Source organism: Balearica regulorum, chromosome 5 (assembly GCF_011004875.1).
Source record: "Balearica regulorum gibbericeps isolate bBalReg1 chromosome 5, bBalReg1.pri, whole genome shotgun sequence".
Classification (NCBI taxonomy): domain Eukaryota; kingdom Metazoa; phylum Chordata; class Aves; order Gruiformes; family Gruidae; genus Balearica; species Balearica regulorum.
Window position 1 is genome coordinate 29,990,043 of NC_046188.1, and position 21,214 is coordinate 30,011,256.

At 38.6% G+C, this 21,214-nt stretch overlaps 1 protein-coding gene across 6 annotated transcripts in view; it reads right to left on the reverse strand.

The window, feature by feature from the left end:
* The window catches only part of AKAP6 (A-kinase anchoring protein 6), a 292,075-nt gene that overhangs the window by 179,366 nt on the left and 91,495 nt on the right, over nt 1-21,214 (reverse strand). For all 6 annotated transcript variants that reach the window (XM_075754013.1, XM_075754011.1, XM_075754012.1 and 3 more), the window contains 2 exons: nt 11,900-12,151; nt 3,558-5,336 (listed from right to left, as the gene is read on the reverse strand). In XM_075754013.1, the coding sequence (XP_075610128.1) occupies nt 3,558-5,336; nt 11,900-12,151 (2,031 nt within the window). The remainder of the gene's footprint in view (nt 1-3,557; nt 5,337-11,899; nt 12,152-21,214) is intronic.

Genomic DNA, 21,214 nt, shown 5'->3' on the forward strand with positions numbered 1-21,214 from the left:
AGCAACTAAAAGCTGAACTATACTTTAACAATAAGAGGAACATTCAGAACTTGGTATCACTCGTTCTCACATTTAACTCCAAAAAGTAATTTCTGAGTCATACAAGAAACTGCCACAGAAATTGTTATGTACGCCAGAATGGAGGTACCTAGTACTAAAGGTATAAGAAGCATATGCCAAAGAATAGCTGCAGTGCAAGGCAAAATATGACAAGAGCATGCCATATTTATTGCAGAGCAAGGAAGTGATCCTGTATAACAGCAAATGGATCAGTCAAGCAGAATTCTGTTCGTAGACAGATAGATTAACAGCATGATAATACCCGTGCAAGGACATGTCCATAATTTGCAAGTATGAAAAACTACATTTTAGCAGTTTCTGCCCATGACTATCCTCCATATAACTGAGATTAATAAGGCTTCCAATAAATGCTTTAGCATATGTTCAACAAATTGCTCGCTATCAAGATATTACCAGATTTATACTAATTCAAAATTATTCCTGTCATAACAAAATACTGAGACTTCCTTGCTTGCCCTATTACCTAGCTAAAATACGACTTTCAATGATTTTGAGACTGCCAGTCATTTCTAAGCTGTTGTTATCCCAAAATGAAAGGTTGAGTTATTTCAGTTTTATTTTACAATCTCAATAAATATATTAGGCTAGATGTTTGCGGCAGTGTAACTGGATTACTAATGGGCATGAGCATGCTTCTTCTGTCCTTAATTAAGTTCTCATTTCAGATCTAACTTTTTTAGCACAAAACTACCGCCAACAGAAGTAGTATTGAATTATTGCTAAGACACGCATTTATGCAATTAGGAACTCCTTTTTCAGTTGGAGACTTCTTATTAATTAACAGAATTCATGTAAATGCCAAACGATGATTAAAAAAGCAATGGTACGCTTTTGATACTCTGCTTAGGAAATTACGAAACAGGAGATCTAGCAAAAGAAAGGAATCAATTGTAACACAGGTATGGTATCTTTAGGTAGATTTCTTTACAAAAATTCGTAACATAATGTTAGGGAAGAATTTTCTATTTTTCTATTACTTACGTCAAATTAAAGTACCTCAGCATGACACTATAGTGTTACTGAAGCAGGATTTACTTTGGCAAGAGCTGAAAAATCAGTTCTTTACTAGCCTTACAAGCAAAAGATATAATTACTAGCAACAATGGAAAAACCTCAGGTGAATAAGCAGCTTGGGAAAACCTTGTATTTCTTTAAAGTATTATAATACTACAATTGCTTTGCAAAACATTTCAAAACTTTTCTCTAGATTATTTTTATTCACCATTCAGGAAGTACATTTTCAAGCCATTTACCATAGCTAGCATACATCTTTCTGCATGAAATAAATATGAAACCTTCTTGTGTGCTGCTTTTAAGGGCATGGATTACTGAGCTCTCTCTCTTCCTAGCAGTGCTCTTTACATCTGGTATCCTGTTTAAAGCCCTTCTTCTACTCTGACCCCCTTCCCACAACTTACTTCATAAGATTATTTTGTGATCAACATTTCCCAAACATTCATCACAACCAGGAACACTGAGAAATTGTAGAAGCAGCAGCAGCAGCAGTAGCAAAGTCCTCAAGGACAAGAGCAGCAGCTGTAACCACTAGCTTGAAGGGTTACCCTGGCCAGAGAACAGCTAACTACCTTTAATTGCTGTCAGGAGCTCAATCCACTCTACAGAGGAGGTGAAGAGAGGATGGGTATGGAGAAGTGGGTGTTTACAGCTGCAGCCAGTAGTGACAGCTGGTTCTTATTCCTCCGTCTTGGTAGGACTGAACTGCAGCTGCACAAAGACAGATGACCCCCAAAAAGAGAATCACCTTTTCAAAAAGTTTGAGAAAAATAAACATGATGATTTGATAGGGGGATGCAAAAAGTTTCTCTGCCACCTGCTTCTTGCCAAAAGGATGCTAGTCAGTGTCTAGTGGAGGGAGCTGGTCCCTAGACACTCAACAATTCTATTCCTTAAACAGACTTTTACAGTATCATTTGAAAGACAGCATCTTACGTATTCACAAGCAGCTTTGATGGGATTTATTGCTTGCACAGAATGAAGGGCTCTGTATCTGTCAGCTTCATCTGGACTAATTTTGAACACTACACAAACTTAAGCACAGAAACAGCTTGCACTTATGAAGACAGTTCTTTCATCAGAGTCTGGAAGATGAACCCCAGTTGAGGGAACAACTTGAATCATTAAGTGCTGCCCTTTAGAGCTGACTCTTTCAAGGCTGACAGCTGCTGCTCCCTTCTTTGTTTAAAAGACATTTCTCTTTCTATGTTTTCTACCCTGGCTTTATACTCAAACATCTCTAGCTCAACTACTTTTCTACTAATCATAATACTTGCAATGTCTTCAAAAGTTATAGCAATCACACATCATAAGAAGTGTTTACTGAAATTATAAAACTAAGTCCTCCTTTTTTCTTAGCTCTTATAGAGCTTGATAACAGAGAAGATAATGCAGATACCAGATTTAGCATTTAGATGCCAAGATTGCCCTTTAATGCATCTTTTGTGAATTTTAAAGGATTTTGGAACCTAGTAGAGATGGAGTTTTCGTTTCTGACAGCCATTTTACTGAACTATCTTGAGGATGGACACGAAATATTCTGAATAGGAGAGTTCTCTACAATGGCCAGGAAGACAAACCCACCAGAAAATCAAAACAAAAATTTACTATGAATTAAGCTAATAATTATATTATTGAGATGGCCATGTCCTTATTTGATTATTCATTCAAATTAACTTCCTTTTCCAAAGTTTATCTTTTTTCTCTAAAAAATCTCTCATAATGTTAACTACCACAAATGTTTCCACTTTATAAAGAAGAGTTACTTCTGAAGAAGTAATGCCAGAAGCCAAGAATGAAATCCTATCTCATCTGAAGTTTAATGGGATAGTATATTGCCATTATTACTCTAGCATATTGTACTATTAAATTGCCATTATTTAGGAAGGATTATTTAAGAAAAAAAAAGGAAAAGAAAAAAGAAAAAAGATGTTAAGCCTAGTTCCACCAACTCTGGAGGGAAAATAATCACTGCAAGGGAAGAGAACTGATTAAAAAGAAATGTGGTTATTATACATGATATGACAGGAATCAAGAAAATTATTCCTCTATTCTTGGACTAAAGCAATTCTTTTTTATAAAGAAAATAGGCAGATGATATTAAGTATAACTTCATTCAAATACAACAAAGATCCCTGATTTTCCAATGTTTATCTTTCACTTCATCCAAAAAATAATGTATCATGTACCTGATCTTGGCAAAGAGAAGCTCTACTGATAAAATAATATTTTGGCAAGTTTAAAGGCATTGGTGTAAGTAAAATAACTTAGGAAAATTCTGTATAGTTAAAAGTTAACTGCAGTCTATTACAATTACAATGATCACTGCTGTTCTTTACTTCTAGCAGTCACTAGATGAGACTATTTTCATCATTAAAAGAAAGCAACTCCACCTCTGCCCACAGCTCCGTCTCCATGTATAGGCTTATCTAACACAGTAGAACACAGGATTACTGCCTTACCTCAATTTTTTCCCATATGGTTTCATAATTTTCTTGATGTTGTATATCTTGCATCAATTGATGAATTAAAGCTGATTTATTTGAGGCAGAAGTCTCAGTGGGCTGAGTGACAGTAGTCCTTTCTGACTTTTCTTCAATGTATTTTTTAATGCACGATACAGGCATACAAAGATCTTCATCAGAGAGAATATCACTAAGAGGTCCAGATTCAATACTATCACCTAAGGAGGATACTATATCACTTGAAGAGCTTGGTGAAATTCTACCCATTTTTTTGTGCTTTTTTGTCTGGTACGTTGGATACATTTCTGAATCTGAGTTCATTTCTGACAGCTCCCAGTCATCAATGTTTTGAATGGTTTCTCTTCTGGGCTTTTGGGGCAGCAACTTCGTCAAATTTTCTAGTTTTAAAGCTAATACTTCAGTCTGTCTGAGATGTGAAGGAAGTGCTAAATATTCATCAGATCCATACCAGACCTCACCATCTTTACTGTTTTTTTGAGTATAGCTTGGTGTTGAGGAGAAGCTTTTATTATTCTTTCTTCTGAGTAGAAGAGGTGATGAGTTGGTAAGGTCAGAATCAGCTGAGGAAGCACTCTTTTGGCTACGCGTTGGTGAACTAAAAGGCTCAGTTTTACCTTGTGATTGCCCATTTGGGTCTCTCTGGTTGTGAGAATCTGATGACGCAGAAGAATCTGTTTCTGTCTCCTCCAGAGACTGAGACTTATGAGAAGTAATTCCATTTTGTAGAGAACGTCCTCTTTTTTTGACCGGTATTGGCGCAGCTGTTTTACATGTACCTCCAGCTGTTCTGCCAGCTTTCACTTTCTCTGGAGGGTCATGAGACTTCTTGTGCTTTGATTTTTCTTTAGAGTTGTAGAAAGTAGATTTCCCTAGACTTATGGAACTGTCCTTAAAGTGATTATTTATTGTGTACTCAAGATTTCTATCACCTATTGTATTTAAGCAATCATATGACTGACTAACTGCAGATAGACTGTTAGTGTAGGGTGACTGTAAAGCTAGGCAAAGCTTGGACCTGTCTGGTGGATCTAACAATGAGGGTGTACTTCTACTCATTTCAGTTTTGACTAAGTGAGAGATTTGCCTTTTTAAATCATTGGCTTCCATATAATCTTTAAACACATCATCTTTCAGAAACAGACCTCTTTTTGGCAATGTAGGCTGTGTAGGGGAGTCTTCGTTATAGTTAAAGCAGTCTCTTATGGACCTCTTAGGAGTTGAGTTTTCACAGTGAGAGTGTTTGATTTTTTCACTGGTGTGCTGTGGAAGATTGCATTCTGGTTTCTTTAATGGGGAAACTGGTTTGCTGTCAGTAGGTAAAACACCATCTTCAGAGCAAGGTCCTTTAGAAAGAGAGGAGTTTGCAGGAGGAGATACTAGTGACAGCTCATGTGGTGCTTTCCTGTCTTTGCTTTCTTCTCCATCTTCTGCTGAAAGAGGTAAGTGGGTTTCTTTCTCATTTAATGCTTCGTTACACTGGGAAGCAATGGAATCAGTTGCTACTGCAAGTAAACCCACACTTCTGATAAGTCCTGGAAAATCCTTATCCATCTCACTGTAGTTCCAGGATTCAAATGGTTTTGCTTTCCCTTGGCTAGAGGTCATATCATCCAGAGCACCAAGCAAATCCTCACTAGGACTGTAGTCAGATAGTTCAAACGCAGTAATACCACAATCCAGTGACAAGTAATTCTGAGAACATTTGATGGTCAACTGTCCACAATCATCAACTTCAGTTAAAGAGTCAAGACGATCCTGAAACAGACAAAGAAATGGTACTTTTTTAGACGATTGATTTTCATATACAGCACACACAAAGTAATGAACTATCAGCTTCTATGTTTCACTGCCTAACATCTAGAAAAGCATTCATCACTGACCTGCCTGTTTTTGCAGTACCCTGTAGATGAGCAAACGATTCCAAAGTATTTGAGAATGAAAAATGGCATGAAACCACAACAGTATCCACCACTAATTCCATACCATCTACATCATGCCCAGGTCCTATACTTCCTAATACATTTCAATTAATCACCATCACTTTTCCTGTCTTTTGATATGTACACGCAGATATCATTCTCTTGGCCTATGAGCCGTCCCTCTAAAATGTCCATAGAGTTTATTTCATCCATGACTTTGGGCTCCATCTGTCATAACAGTCTCTCAGGGTAGAAGAGATGGTATGTGCTGTTGGATTGTTGCATGCTGCACCCAGAGCTTGCAGCTAGTGTATCTGGTGTGGTCCATGCTCATAGTCTGTGGGTTGAAGATGTCAGTCTTGAGGAGGTTGCTGGGTGCTCATTGCTGAAGCCAGTTCTGGTTTCATCACCTCTGCACATTGCTCTGTTTCATCAAAGTTCATTCTTCATTAATTTGGGTGATTCTTACTGTAATACTGTTGTTATGGCATATAGCAATCATAGTAGTGATAACATGCAGTATTATGTACCAATTAACATCATACAATTTAAATCATTTGCTGTTTCCACCCAAAATCAAATCCCCTTGAGGTACAAATCAGACTTCCCCATCCTTCCATATTACCCAGCAAGTGTACTCAAGTCCTTGAGCAACAGCAATTCCATGGATGGGTTTGCCTTTGCCCAAGGCAGGAATAACCCAGACTGTCTTCCCTAACATACTCTTTATGGGAAGTAATGGACTTTATCCCCTTCTACAGTATGTAAAAGTTTTGACTGGGTGTGGCCAGCTCAAACGGTAAAGCCTCTAGCATTAACTAACCTGGTGGCCTTTGCTAAATGTGTATCCCAATGTTTGAAGGTCCCACCACTCATTCATTGCTCTCAGCATAGTTTTTGGCAGTCCATTGTATTGTTTGATTTTCCCAGAGGCTGATGCATGACAGGGGATGTGATACACCCACTCACTGCCATGCTCTTTGGCCCAGGTGTTTATGAGGTTGTTTCAGAAACAAGTCTGTTGTCTGACATAATTCCTCCTGGGGTGCCATGTCACCACAGGACTTGCTTTTCAAGGCCCAGGATAGTGTTCCTGTGGCATGGGGCACGGGATATGTTTCCAGCCATCCAGTGGTTGCTTCCACCATTGTAAGAACATGTTGCTTGCCTTGGTGGGTTTGTGGGAGTACAATATAATCAATCTGCCAGGCCCCCCAATATTTATATTTCAGCCATCATCCTCTGTACCAGAGAGGCTTTAACTGCTTAGCTTGCTTGATTGCAACGCATGTTTCACATTGATGGATAAACTGTGCATGGTCAAGTCCACCCCTTGATCACAAGCCCATCTATGTGTTGCATCTCTTCCTTGATGGCCTGAGGTGTCATGGGCCCACTGAGCTATAAATAATTCACCCTTATGTTGCCAGTCCAAATCCACCCGAGCCACTTCAATCTTAGCAGCCTGATCCACCTGCTGGTTCTTCCGATGTTCCTCAGTGGCCCGAATCTTGGGTACGTGGTCATCTATGTGATGTACTTTTACAACCAGCATCTCTAGCTGGGCAGCGATGTCTTGCCACAATGGGGCAGCCCAGATGGGTTTGCCTCTGCGCTGCCAGTTGCTCTGCTTTCATTGCTGTAACCATCCCCACAGGGCATTGGCCACCATCCATGAGTCAGTACAGAGATGAAGTACTGCCCACTTTTCTCATTCAGCAATGTCTAAAGCTGGCTGGATGGCTTTCACTTCCACAAACTGGCTCGATTCAGCTTCTCCTTCAGCAGTTTCTGCGACTTGTCATGTAGGACTCCATACAGCAGCCTTCCACTTCCGATGTGCCAGGACCCACCAGTGAACAGGGCATATTGCTTCTCATTTTCTGCCAGTTTATTATACGGTGGGGCCTCTTCAGCATGCGTCACCTCCTCCTCTGGCGATATTCCAAAATCTTTGCTTTCTGGGCAGTCCATGATTGCTTCCAGATCTTGAGCAGAGGAACTCTTGCTCCTAATAGCTGAGATACTGGTCTGTACAGGCAGGGAATTCGACATATCCTCTTTGAGCTGCCAGACCTACCAGGACAGTTTCTCAAAGAGGTTTTTGGATTTTTCAGACAGAGACCCATAGGGAGGAACAGAGATTTGCTTCATATTGCCAGAGTTGGCCAGCCACTTCATTCACCATTGGTACCTCTTCATCTTTCCAGGCCAGTACTGCCAATGATTTGGCATATGCTGATGGTGTGCTCTGTACAAAGTTCCACCACATGAGTGAGGTACACTGGACTTCATTTGGATCTGTGGGTACTGCACATTGTCCGGGTCATAATAAACCAGTACCCTCAGGTACTGGATACCTCTCTCCGTGGTCGTCCACTTGCCTGGGTGACATATACCATCTTCTTGGAAGAGACACCTTTCCCTCACGCCTGACAGAAATCACCTCCAGAGGCCGAGGGCTTGTGTCCCTTTTCCACAATGAACTCCTTGGATTTTGATCTGAACAAGAATAGTCTCAATATAGAAGGCTATCGTTTGCCATCTTCTGTAAACATATAATGTTTGAGCCCTGTACTCTACCCACTCCACTTGCATTTCTCACAGTAAAAATATAAAAAATCCTCCAGCTAAAGATATTATTTATAGAAAAGATTGATTAGAAAGTATTTATCCACCATAATCTTGGACATTGAAAATATCGTGTATTTAGCACATTCTATCCAGATGTAGAACCTATGCCACAAATAGTACATTGTCAATAGTTCAGAATTAAAAGGAGAAGTTTCTATAAATCAGTCAAATGTATATTTTGGAGCTGCATTTATTAAGGAAAATAATGACTAAACAATGATCAGTATTACAGCTGCATTTTCCTTCTAATCTCAGGAAGAGATTAGAAACTGTAAAACCATATATAAATCAAAACCCTTTCCAAGGCCCTAAGGGCCTTCATTTCTCCTGAGTAATGAGTTCCATTCCTTCATCTCTTAAAAATGTGTTTATTAACATTAATAAAATTTACAATCACAAGCATTAAACCATCTTGCTTGGTCATTTTCCAAGCAGCCTCTTAAATGTGTGCTTCAAAGGAAAATTATTTAATGCCAATATTACCATGTTTTTATTATTGTTTTTATTTCAGAAAAAATATTACATTTAGTTATTTCTATGGCTACCAACAGAAATACCTTAGTTCAAAAAATTTGTCCGTTTTCACACAGTAATGCTTCCTGTAATGCTCTGTAGGCTGTTTCCAATACCTTCTTGTATTGATATTTAAACTAGCACAATCCTGCATTTCTTTTTAGTCTTTCAAATGAGCTAATTTAATTTGTAAGATATTTATTTTGTGATTTTATCAACTGTTTGAGAACATCAGGATTCACTTTAACATAGCCCTATCCTGATCCTTTCCCTATTTCCTGGCTGGCTTTATCAATTGTAAAATAAAACTCACAGCTTAGGTTCAGCTGCACAGAAAGCATTTTTCTTTCTTTCTTGTCTCTCTCTGAATTCTGTTCATTCAGGTATTCTATTCCTGAAGGAGAAATGGTCCTCCAAAGATTTTATTTAAAAAAGTATTTTCTTAATTTGGCATCTCCATCACGGCAGGCAGGCTGGCCTCATTGGTCCCTCTATTTCCTCCAAGCCAGAAAACTTTATGTGCCCTTTCCTGCTGGCACCTTATTCAGTATGGCACTGCTGGGATAGCCAAAAGCACGGTTCTGCCTGCCCAGTTAGAGCTGGGTTCCTAACCAACACAGTACAGCCTGTGCTGTACACTTTCGTGTTTTGGTAGCTACTCTACCAGTGTTATCCCTGTTCATCATGTTGAGGCTAGCTTGTGCACATTTATGTGTGTTACAGCTACAGTGTAAATATAGCCCAGGCAGGACTGCTGCGCTGTGATTGACCACGCAGTCTATGAACTCAGAGAGTAGTGAATATTAACGAGATGAGACTGTCTTGCTGGACACGAAAGAAACCTTGGCAGGTCACTTCTTCCATGGCGTTCATCAGTTAACATTGGCAGCCAAAGCCACTCTTCACCATTATACAGAAGACAGCTGACTTAAGGAGTGAGCCAAACATTTTGTGAAATGGTAGGTTCATGGACTACAGAAAAGCATAGCATTTGCTGTACTGGTTCAGATCAAATTTCTGTCTAGCCCAGTATTCTGTTTCTGCATCAGTTCTAAATGTTTTCTGCTAGCTGAGCTATAAGACATGGGTATACATACACCCTTGCACACACAACGTTTCTACCTGCACTCCCAGCTTCTACCAAAGAGCAGCACAGGGACTTCCTCATCTGGAAGTTAACATTCCTCCTATCTTTGCTTAGTTTTCACATGTCTTTTTTGAACGTCTTTCCCCTTCTAAGTGTCCTGCCGTAGTGAATTCCAAAATAGAAGTCTTTGTATGTGCAAAAGTTTCCTTCTATTGATTTAAAACCAAATGACTTCTCAATCTTAGGAGAAAAAAATAAGCTGTCGTTCCTGGTTCATAATCCCCAAGGAGTACTGAAAATTAGGGGAATGATTCTGCAAGGAAGGGTTATCTATATGGGCAAAGGTTTCTAGATGTGCTCAAACAGTCTCACTATTCACATATGCATGAAAATCCCTAATAGATAATACTTGTATCATGAGGCACTTAGTAGTCCTACGATGTAGTCCTGTCTGGGAAAGAATATGGGGGAAACACTCAAAAAAAAGGTAGATAGGAGTAGATAAAATTGTCTCTACGTTTTATTTATTTATTTATTTTCATCAAATAAAGCCACTACCATCATACCTGATGAAATGCTTGAATAAATACCTGAAGGTTAAAAACTGCAGAGCAATTTCTGGGAACCTATTCAAGCATTAGAACAGAAACTTAATATTGTGTCCCCACTATTGCTAGCCATTAATGTTCTCAAATATTATTTATGGTTTAGTTGGGGTGGAAAAAAAGAATCATGTCAGGATATTTTGTCTTTTTTATTACCATATAAGCTTATCTGGCAACATGTTTTTTCCCCACTAAAAATAATCTATCCTTCCCCAGTCAGTCCTCCCCTGTACTGGGGGAGATGTTTTTGTAGCAGTTGTAATCAGATCCAGATGGGACATTTCCTGTTTCTTAGTATCTGAATCTGCCCCTTCCTTCTGGCCTGAAATCACCATGGTCATGGCATAAAATGACGACTTCACCCTAATCCACCACTCTGGATATTCAGACAAGTGTGGATTTCCTTCAGACTTGCCAGACAAGGTTTACCAGCAACAGAGAAGCAGAAGCTGAATCTGAAGCACCAGGTATGTATACATCAGGAAGAGGGGGTGTGGAAGGTGGGCCTGGGCATATCTGAGTGTTGATTTCAGGACCACCCACTCTGTTGTGCCAAAGACAAATACATAACCCAACAGAGAGCAGAGAAATATGGCCATTCTCTTTAAACTCGAGTGATCTGAAATTCAGGACATGTTTAGGGGACTTCTGACTTCCTCTGTAACACAGGTTGCAGAATCTCACTGCATTGATCTAGAGGTCTCTTTCTGTAAATTTATCTAATCCTGACAAAAGCATTTTATCCTAATCTTAGGACTATCAGCAAGTGAAGAATCCTCTACATGCTAAGGTATCTTCTACTAATCATCAATTACCCTATCTATTAAAAATGTGTGCCTTCTTTCAGTTTTAAAAATTAAGCCAATAGTGTCCAGAAGGACACAAAGCTAATTTAGTAATGATGAATTGAAAGGAAAAGGCATTTCAGTCAAATGATTTCAGATTTACAAAGCATTTACACATGTGTGAATTTGACACCCTGTTAAGAGGAAAAAAATGTATGATTCGTGCATCATTGTTTCTCAGACAAAATGTATGACTGTTTAGAAGCCTGTTGCAGAATTGCCACTCAAACAAATTAAAGTCCGTGCTCTCTGCTTTAAAACAATGTTGGCCTAGTCTGGAAAGTTTTGGAAAACATTGTGTAAGCTTCCGGTTTGTGTATGCAAGAAGGGAAATGTCTAAGCTTTTCATTAAAGAATTCATTACACATAAAAATTGAGTTTTGAATTGGATATGAACCTTAAATTCATGAGTGACCACACCAGGGACTTTGGACCAGACGCATCTCTGTGTTTCCAACCCTTTATGAAAAATATTTCAATCAGGAGAAAACATTGCTAGCCACTAGCATGACACTTCTGAAAGTTGACCTTAATTTGCTTTAATTTGGTTCAACAAGAACAGGTATCAGTTGAAGTCACTTAAAATACAACATTAGCAAACTATCTTGAAGACAAGTAAGCAATCTTTAATATTGTTATCCTAGCAATTTTAAATGTGTAACATGGATATGCTGCTTCAAATACAGGTGACATTCTCAAAATTTATTTACTGTACCTCCTTAGTCTCTTCAGAAAATGCTTGCAGAATATCAGTCTGCCTGGTGTAGTTTCCATTGGCGTCTTGTAGTCCTTGGAGAATACGCTCTCTCAGAACCAGAACAGAAACACGTAGCTGGTGCCAGAGTAGTTGTACTGTGTGGATATCGACTATCACATTGACAGAGTAAGACAGAAGCTTCAGGGAAAACTCAGTCTCTAGTAGAGCATGAATTTGTTCAACGTGATCAGATATATCTTCACAAATATCCTGTAATGGAAAAATAAAGTAGCTATTTAGCTACAAGTATAGTCCTTTCATGGGTCAGCTCTACTTTTCAACTACTTTTTATTAAATGCAGAATAGATTATTTCAGAGAGTAAAGATAATGTAATTAATATATCCAGGGTTCTCTCTTTTTTTATTTTATTTTTTGGTTTTTATTTATGGCAATGCTGCAGCAACTGAATGAGCAGCTGTCCTGTTTGGCAGAACTGCTCAGTAAGTGCAGAGATGGCATACAGTAAAGAAGGATGGCACAGCAAGATCACATGAATCGGAAGCAGAAAACTAACACTGTAAAGTGACATCCTAGAAGACAGCAATAGGAATGAAAGTGGTAAGATTGCCACAAGCAGTCTCCCTCTCTGCTTCCCCACCACCATTTAAAATGCAAACAATCTGTGCCATCATCAACAAAATTCTTTTGGACAGAATTTGCTTTTAATCTAGCCTCTATAGCCAAGTAGGGCAAAAGTCTGGGATAGACTCAATGTGGATAAGCTATTTCTGAGATCCATTGCTGATTGCTGTGATGAGAGTGCACTAACTTTTGCACAGTCTTGTTCTGGACTCAAAATTGAACAGAAGAAGATGAGTGGAGAAGGAGAAAGAGGGAGAGGAGAGAAGCTGTGAACAGTTGTGTTGAGAAAGCAGAAAAGAAAATGTAAGTTATCAGGTTATAAAAGTAAGGTTTCAATGGTATCCTCCACATTTAACAATTAATATTCCAGATTTCTAAGCTGTGCTGCATGCAGTGTAACATCTTTACAATCTAATCTTAATTTTCTTTGTGAAGGGTAAGTCACAAGACTAAGGAATATTTAGGCATATACTATTGACTGAACAACACTGCTTCATAGGTAGTATATGCATAACATCAATAAAAATGAGAATAAAAATCAAAACTCTAATTAATTTCAAATTTGCTATCAAAACAATTCTATCAGACAACTACAATGAAACCTTATGTCTCTGTTTTATACTCTTGTGGTTTTGTAGAGTGTAGCAGTAGAATAACAAGAAAATCAGTAAAGCTGATTCTAAATTAATGATACAGTGATTTTTATCACTTCAGATTTGACATTTTCAGTCTGAAAGCAAAGCCAAATTATTGAACATGTAATTGTATGTATGTAACAAATTAAACCAACATCAAATCCCTAGATAATATTAAATAATTTTTGTACAACGGATAGCACAATATTAGCCCTTGATAAACTATTATGGTTGAGTACTATCAGTAGTAACTCATTTTAATAAAGCTCAGACAGCTAAATCAAGTCCCCTGTAGGAGCAGCTCCCAGAAATGCCGGAGATGAGCACAAAACGGAGTTGCAATGAGCAGAGTTTTGGGGCTGCCTTGAGAGAGAGGCGGTATCTCTTCCCCTCTGTCCTCAGTCCCCTTGTTGTGACAACCAGCATCTATATTTGCAAATACAAAACACACGGCCTCGCCTGGCAACATGTAGGGCTGCAAGTGCTCAGGGCTTAAAATATCCACACACTTCCAGGTGAGAAAATGGACGCTCTAGTTACCAGATCAGTGTGCTAATCTAATTCTACAGACACACAAAGCTAAAACTCTCAGCAAAATCTTTTCCAAACTTTGGAAAAGGATATTATTATCCATGTATCCAACTACAACTGAAACTTGACTGAAAAGCACAGTTGTATTTCTATGTTGTTTCAAATGTTGTAAAGAATACTTTTAGTGAATTAGTTTGACTGAATTTGCATTCACTTCTCCAACGTTGTTAATATCTTTTTCCTCTTGGCCATAAAGCAGTTTAATTTTAATTTCAGGGAAATAGGTTGTTGCCCAGTAACTGTAACTTTGTAAAGTAGACTCAGTCTACAGAAAAACACTTAATATATCTTCAGTTAGACTAGTCATGTGAATGAGCTTAAGTTTGTGCCAACCTGCAAAACAAGTTTTCATTATTTTCCAGCTTTACACACACAGTTACATGGTGAATCCAACTGCCAGAAGAATTTGCATAGAGGTTGAAAACATGAAGCCATAAGAAGAAAGTATTAACAATAAGCATCTCCTGACAATTGTTAGATAACGTACTGAAAATATTGGCTAATGAATGCAGATAATACTCTAAATCAAGAGTTCAGATCCATACTTCAAACAAGTTTTCTCCTGAGCTACTGTTACGCTAGCTACCAAAGCATCTCAGGTTTCTGAAGTAGACAAACTTTCCCCAACAACATAGAAAATATTGTATGGAAATGCAAATCCCAGCACCACTAGAGGTTTGAGAGAAGCACATATTCAAGGACACATACTGTTAATTTTTATATGGCTTGTTATAAGTTGCTCATTTTCCTCAAAAAGCAAAGTCTGAACTACTTACAGACTACTGCAAGCATAGCAGCAGCCAAATGCTTTATGTACTAACAAGATAATTAACTGCTCTTGACAGTTTCAGTAACATGGAGAGAACCTAAGGTTGACCCAATCCATATGCAAGTAAAGGTCACATACTCTAATCTTAACATATAAGACTACTGTCTCAGTCAGAAACAAACAAGGTACCAGCTCTTAAAGGATTTAGGTGTTAGAAACAGTGGGTGCCAAAAGACAGGAAGCTGTTTTCTGAGTCGCTGAGTGCCAGGAAGGAAATCAAGTCCCTACATACCTTTTCATAATATGTAAACTCTGAGCTCCATTTTCTGACTTTATCATCAGCTCCCTCTCCCTTCTGGCCTGGAATTAGTATAGCATAGAACTGCCACTGTAGTCTTGTCTTTACTTTCAAAGTAAAGGGAGACTAGAAAGGATTTTTTCCTTTGCCAGTAAGTATGTTCACATGACATCATCTTTAGGGATGTTGGTTTGGTTTTTTTTTCTTCTCTTCCTATTAGATGAAAATCTGATTGAACTGTTCAGGAAGTCTGATTTAATTTGCAACAGTGCCATCAATATTGCATGTATGCTGTGTAGTCCACCTGCACATGCACTCAGACAGTGTGCTTCAAGAGCGGTAGTGTCAATGCAACAGTCTTAATGAACATTTACTAACTGCTTATGTGACAGCTAGTAGTTGATCAGCAGTCCCCCACATGTCAGACTGCACACATGACACATGGTCATTGGGTCATTAGTCTATTAGGCATGTCTTGAAAAAAATCTTATGAGCCATAAGTTGACATTCCTGCATCACATAACATTGTTTTGGTGGGTGACTTCTGTTTCATCTGAGTCTGTAGCCATTGTCTAAAGAACTGGATTTCATTTCACCGCAGGCCAGGTTCCTGGATAAAATGGATAAGACCTGGGTTTGGGGCAAGTTCATATTACATAAACTCTGGAAAAAAAGAATTTAGGCCCCTATTGATATCCCCTTTGCATGTTTTTTAACTGTCATATGATGATGGAAAGGTGAAAGCTATGCAAAGGACAGAAGAATAGTTGTGTAAAGGCTAATGCCAGCCCTTTATCAAGAGAACATGATTACAAAGAAATGATCCCTTTTGCTGTAGAAGTTAATGCTGATTAGTCCTCAGCAGAAGAGCATTAATAAAACTGCAGCCTATTTACTTGCATCTTTTCTTTACACTTGTCTGGCACAAAACAGCATATTTAGAGGAAACAATGTAATGTGAAATCCAGTTGACATAATCTAGTACAACATTTTCTTACTACTGTATCTGATGTCTAGATTTACATGTAATTCAGCAAAATGAAATAATTATATCTAGCGCAGCTGCGAATTTAATAATTTTCAGTAATAATTAATGCAGTTCAAATACAGCACAAAAATTACATACGTTATGATCTAGACAAGTGGTCCGTGTGGTGGGTGGGGAATGGCTGACAGGCCGCACCCAGACGGTGGTGGTAAGTAGCTCTTTTTCAAACAGGTAACTTGTCACAAGTGGGGTTCCCCAGGGATCAATACGGGGCCCAACAATGTTTAACATCTTCATAAGTGATCTGGATGATGGAATCAAGTGCACTCTGATGAAGTTTGCAGATGATACCAAACTGAGTGGGAAGCAGTCACTTCAGAAGGGAGAGCCACCCTGCAGGAAGACCTGGATAGGCTGGAAGAGGGGGCTAACAAGAACCTTATGAAGTTCAACAAGGACAAGTGCAGGGTCTCACACCTGGGAAAACATAATCCAGGAGTGCAGCACAGACTGGGGTGCACCTGGCTGGAGACCAGCTCTGCGGAGAGGAATTCAGGGCTCCTGGTGGACAACAAGCTCCGTATGAGTGAACAGTATGCTGCAGCAGCAAAGGCAGGCAACAGGATGCTGGGCTACATCAACAAGGGCATCACCAGCAGAGATAAAGAGGTCATTATCCTACTCTACTCAGCACTTAGCTGGCCACACCTGGAATGCTGGGTTCAGTTTTGGTCCCCACTGTACAAAAAAGACGTGGACAGGCTGGAGAGGGTCCAGAGAAGGGCCACCAGGATGCTCAAAGGACTGGGAAGCCTGCCATATGAGGAAAGGCTGAGAGAACTGGGTTTGTTCAGCCTTGAGAAAAGAAGGCTTAGGGGAGACCTCATCACCGTGGTCCAGTACTTAAAGGGTGGCTACAAAGGAGATGGAGACTCCCTTTTTACAAGGAGTCGCATGGAAAAAACGAGGGGTAACGGGTGCAAGTTACTCCTGCGGAGATTCTAGAGGAGAGTTTTTCACAATGAGAACAATCAGCCACTGGAATAATCTGCCCAGGGAAGTGGTGGATTCCCCAACATTGGAGACTTTTAAGATTTGGCTGGACGGGGTGCTAAGCCATCTTGTCTAGACGGTGCTTTTGTCTAGATGGAGCTTTTGCCAAGAAAGGTTGGACCAGACAATCCTTGAGGTCCCTTCCAATCTGGTATTCTATGATTCTGTAAGTTCCCAATTTTACTAACGCTCAATATCCAGAGCTGGTACAACATGGCCTATTGTCCTCATTCTTCCTAACTCCTTGTAGGTGATTTAGCATTAGATAGAGCAAACCCAGCAGAATATTGTCATGTGCCATTTTTACACTTTGTATTTATAAATAAAGAACAGCAGTATCACAAGATAGTACCTTAATACTGTCATGAGTGCCAGTTGCTCTTACCAGAAGTGGCAGGTAGATAAAATAAGCTATGTACTTTCAAGTAATAAGAAAATAGCATTTATCTATTGGCATCTATTTCTAAATATGTGTAGTTCCGTGTCAATGCAATGCCTACAAACATAAGCATGGAAATCCTTCCCCATTTTATCACTATATAGTTTCATATCAGAAGCTATTATAGCCTGATTTTTAGACAGTACCATTTCCAAAACAACTTTTTGTAATCAGTGATCTCAAAAATCCACTACGCATTTTTATTTTACACAGTTTCATAGTGGTGTTACGGTAAAGATTTTTGTCATCCTCTCATGGGCTATCCTGTAGCACTGACTGTGGAATCTCTTAGGCTACAGGGGTTGTATCCATTTGGCTGCCAACTGCCCACTTCACTCAGTCTTCCAGACAGCTGATCCTGTACCGTGCAGCTGCTGAATCCGTCAGCCTGCTCATAGCCCTCCACGTCAACTAAAATAGCCTGAACTGCACACACTGCAGTAGACAAAGAAAAAGTTCATAACCAAACCCTCAAGAGTCAATGAAAACTAAGCTTCGATGTTGACTTTAAAAATATTTTTTTCTCTGCTCTTCCAGAAATTCTGTGAAGATGTACATGATACTACAGAAAAATGAAAGGTTGCAATATGTTGCTTTAAAGTTAATATCAGTGACAGAGGAGCTATACTGCAGATTTCTGTTCTTTGATCTCACAGTAAAACCTTGGTAGGAAAAACAGATTGCCATTGAGTCTTACGACTACTGTACAAGAAAAACAAAATCTATGATTTAAGAAAATGTCTATCTATTTGGTCTTTCTTTTTAAGTGCATTTAAATCCTCATAAGACAAATATTCCAATCAGAATGTACAAATTCTTCTCTTCAGAAAAAAATTAGAATATCTGCCAAAGAATTTTCAGATTCTTTTTTTTTAAATGTACTTGAAAATTATGAATTAAACTCACTCTCTGCACTGCCCTTTTATGCTTATACATGAAGAAAGAGCACAAAATGGAGGGGGGTTTATTGCTGAACAAATAAAGGTTTGCAGTTTTCAGAAAGGCATTTTTCCTTCAAAATGCACTCTGACATCTCAAAGAGAAATAGTTTTTCATCTCTACTTGTGTGTACTTCCAGACAGTGTTATAATAAGGATAGAATTGTTCTTTTCTATTTTGGATTATTGGTGAAAACTTAAGAGCAAATTCTACTCATTTTTCTTTTCTTTTTTTTTTTTTTTTTTTTTTTTGGCAGCCGCAGCAGCAGTTTTTAAATAAATTATTAAGTCAAAGAACATAAACATACATGAAAAATCCAGAGTGTGACAAAGCAAAATCAGCTGCCATGGAAGGCTCTAGACTCACTGTAAGTCACAAGTTTGTCAGAAAGTGAGTTGAAGTGCTAAAGTATTGTAGCTGGTATCACTGTGGCATTCAGTGGCTAGGGGAAACAAATGCATTTTACCAGGTGAAGAATGCAAAGTGCAGCAGGAAAACAGCTACCAGGAGGGGTCTAAGGTCACTGACCCTGCCTTCTGCTGACACCAACAGCTTGGAAACACATTGGTCCTCAAAGCAAGCTTCTCGGCTCTTCTCTCATGATCATACGCATACTACTGATAGAAACTTTTTCTGGTGCACCATCATTTTCTACACATTATTCTCTTTCCCAGCTTGGCTTTTATTTTGATTAATTTAGTCTCATCATTATACGTGAGTGACATTATCAAATTGCAAAACTCCAATAAGTAATCTTCATTTTACCTTTTGATAAAATTCTGAAACTTGTTGGAATATGGAAAAGCTGTTAATTTGACAGATGTCTTTTCCCGGTACAAAAATATTTTAGGTTTGGGGTTTGGGGGGCTTTTGGGGTTTGTTTTTGGTTTTGTTTTTGTTTTTCTTTAAGAGAACCCTGTTTTCAAACATTACTTCAATGGAAATCTTCAGGTATTACAGGAGGCTAGTCATTGTGACACACATGCAAGAAAAGATGTTCAATTTTCTACTGTGCAAATATTGCTTGAAAAACTTTTGAAAATAAATATCCAGTTAGGTGAACTCTAAGTAGGCATGTTTCTACTGCATTCTGTTCTCTCAAGATTCAGTGTGTTACATTCTTATATCCCTGTACTTCACAATAATGTGAAATGTAAGTCAAATCACCAATTCTTTGACAAAGTTGCTAAAATAGTAATGGCTTGCCTGGGATCGTTACAGACATGGAGCTGCTCTGTAATAATTTATTAGTAGCTAATGTGACATGTTTTATTAGGATTTTTCTTGTGCAGGTATACTGGTTTACTATCAATCTGTGAGGAAAATGAGTAAGAAGAAAGGAAGAAGGGAGTAAGATGTGATATGATATCACTCACCAAGCACTTCAGGCTGTTAAGTAACAACGCCTGAAATGTTAATTGTGAAGCTCCTGTCTCAGGATTCCAGCAACTTGCATTTGTTTTGCCATATGGGCTATTGCTGGGGCCAAAGTATCAAACATACTGGGAAGAAGCAAAAGGATTCTTTTGTCCAGAAGCAGGGCAGTTGCTGCTGGAAGCTGTTCCAGCTCACTTCCAGGACCAGCTGCAGTGCTGTACAAACCTAGGCCAGCCTGTACCTTTTCTGCAGGAGGGGATGGCTGCAGAGAAGACAGACTGTTTTCAAACATTATTTCCCCTATTAAGTTTAATCAGTACTTTAATGTAAGAAGACTTTCTGGTAACAGCATTCACCACAGGCGAGATTCTTAAATGGAAGGAAGTATTTAGTCCACCCAGACCATGCACAGCTGATGCACAAAACCACTCTACTATAAGGCCTGGGATGGGATTGAACTGAAGAACCACAGGAGAAGTTATGGCAGTAAAATGAGACACCTCAGAACTGTATTGAAAGAGTACTGTGTAAATAAATCTGGGCTAGCCATTCCTGGGATATTCCTGACATCAGTAAGATTTATGCATGGATTTCATTTCTGTAAAAAACCACATATATGAACTGAATATGGCAACTAATTTGATGTGGAAAGGGATGTGACATCAGCAGCTCAACGATGCTTTCATATTCCTGAACTTCCACTGGTTCCACTATGTAATGTGCCTGAAGTTATGACCTGAATAAGAAATGACATATGTATTTCAGCATAAGAAATATATTCTTGTATATCCCATAGTCAGCCAAGCTCACAATCTTCAGAAACTTTGCCCATTAAAGTTATCACTATACAACATTTCTTCAATGAGTAACCATACAATTTTTCACTTATCTTACTTTAAGCATGTTAAAACAAACTGATTTTTATAGAGGCCTAACTTTCTGAATTTTAAATAATAGTGTGTAAAAAATTTAAAACTTAATAGAAAAGTCATATTTGTGCTCACTGAAGTCTGGTTTTGTACTGCACCCTGGAAGACAGTGTTCCACAGGTACTCTAGAGCAGTTTTTCGTGCAAGAAGATAGATGGTACTGAACTGTGCAATACGGTAGTGGGTTTTGATTCTAGCTACTTCTGACAAATGAGGAAAAATACCAAAACCCAAACCTGTATGAAAACCTAGTCAAGTAACTGGTAGTAGAGGCAAGTTTTGAAAAACAATAAGCATTTTTCAAATGCCTGCTCATCGGAGGATTATAACAACATATATATATATCTTGCACTGATCATTTAAGATCACAAAGAAATGAAAAAAACTGATGAGGTAGCTTTATAGTAAGCATACTCATGTATTATATATTCATATCTACTGAAATGGAAGAGTGAAGACTTATTAAAACATCCTTCAAATACCTTGTAAATATCTTCACACAACTCTATACTTTTTCTATAATAATGAAAGTATGTAGGACATATTTTGCAACCATCTAGGTAACCACCTTTGCTCCTTATTTTTCTTCCTCTTTACTCAGCACTTTCTTGCATTCTGAAGCCATATATACTAAATGGAATTTAAAGGCATTTCTAACAAGTCTAATTCCCA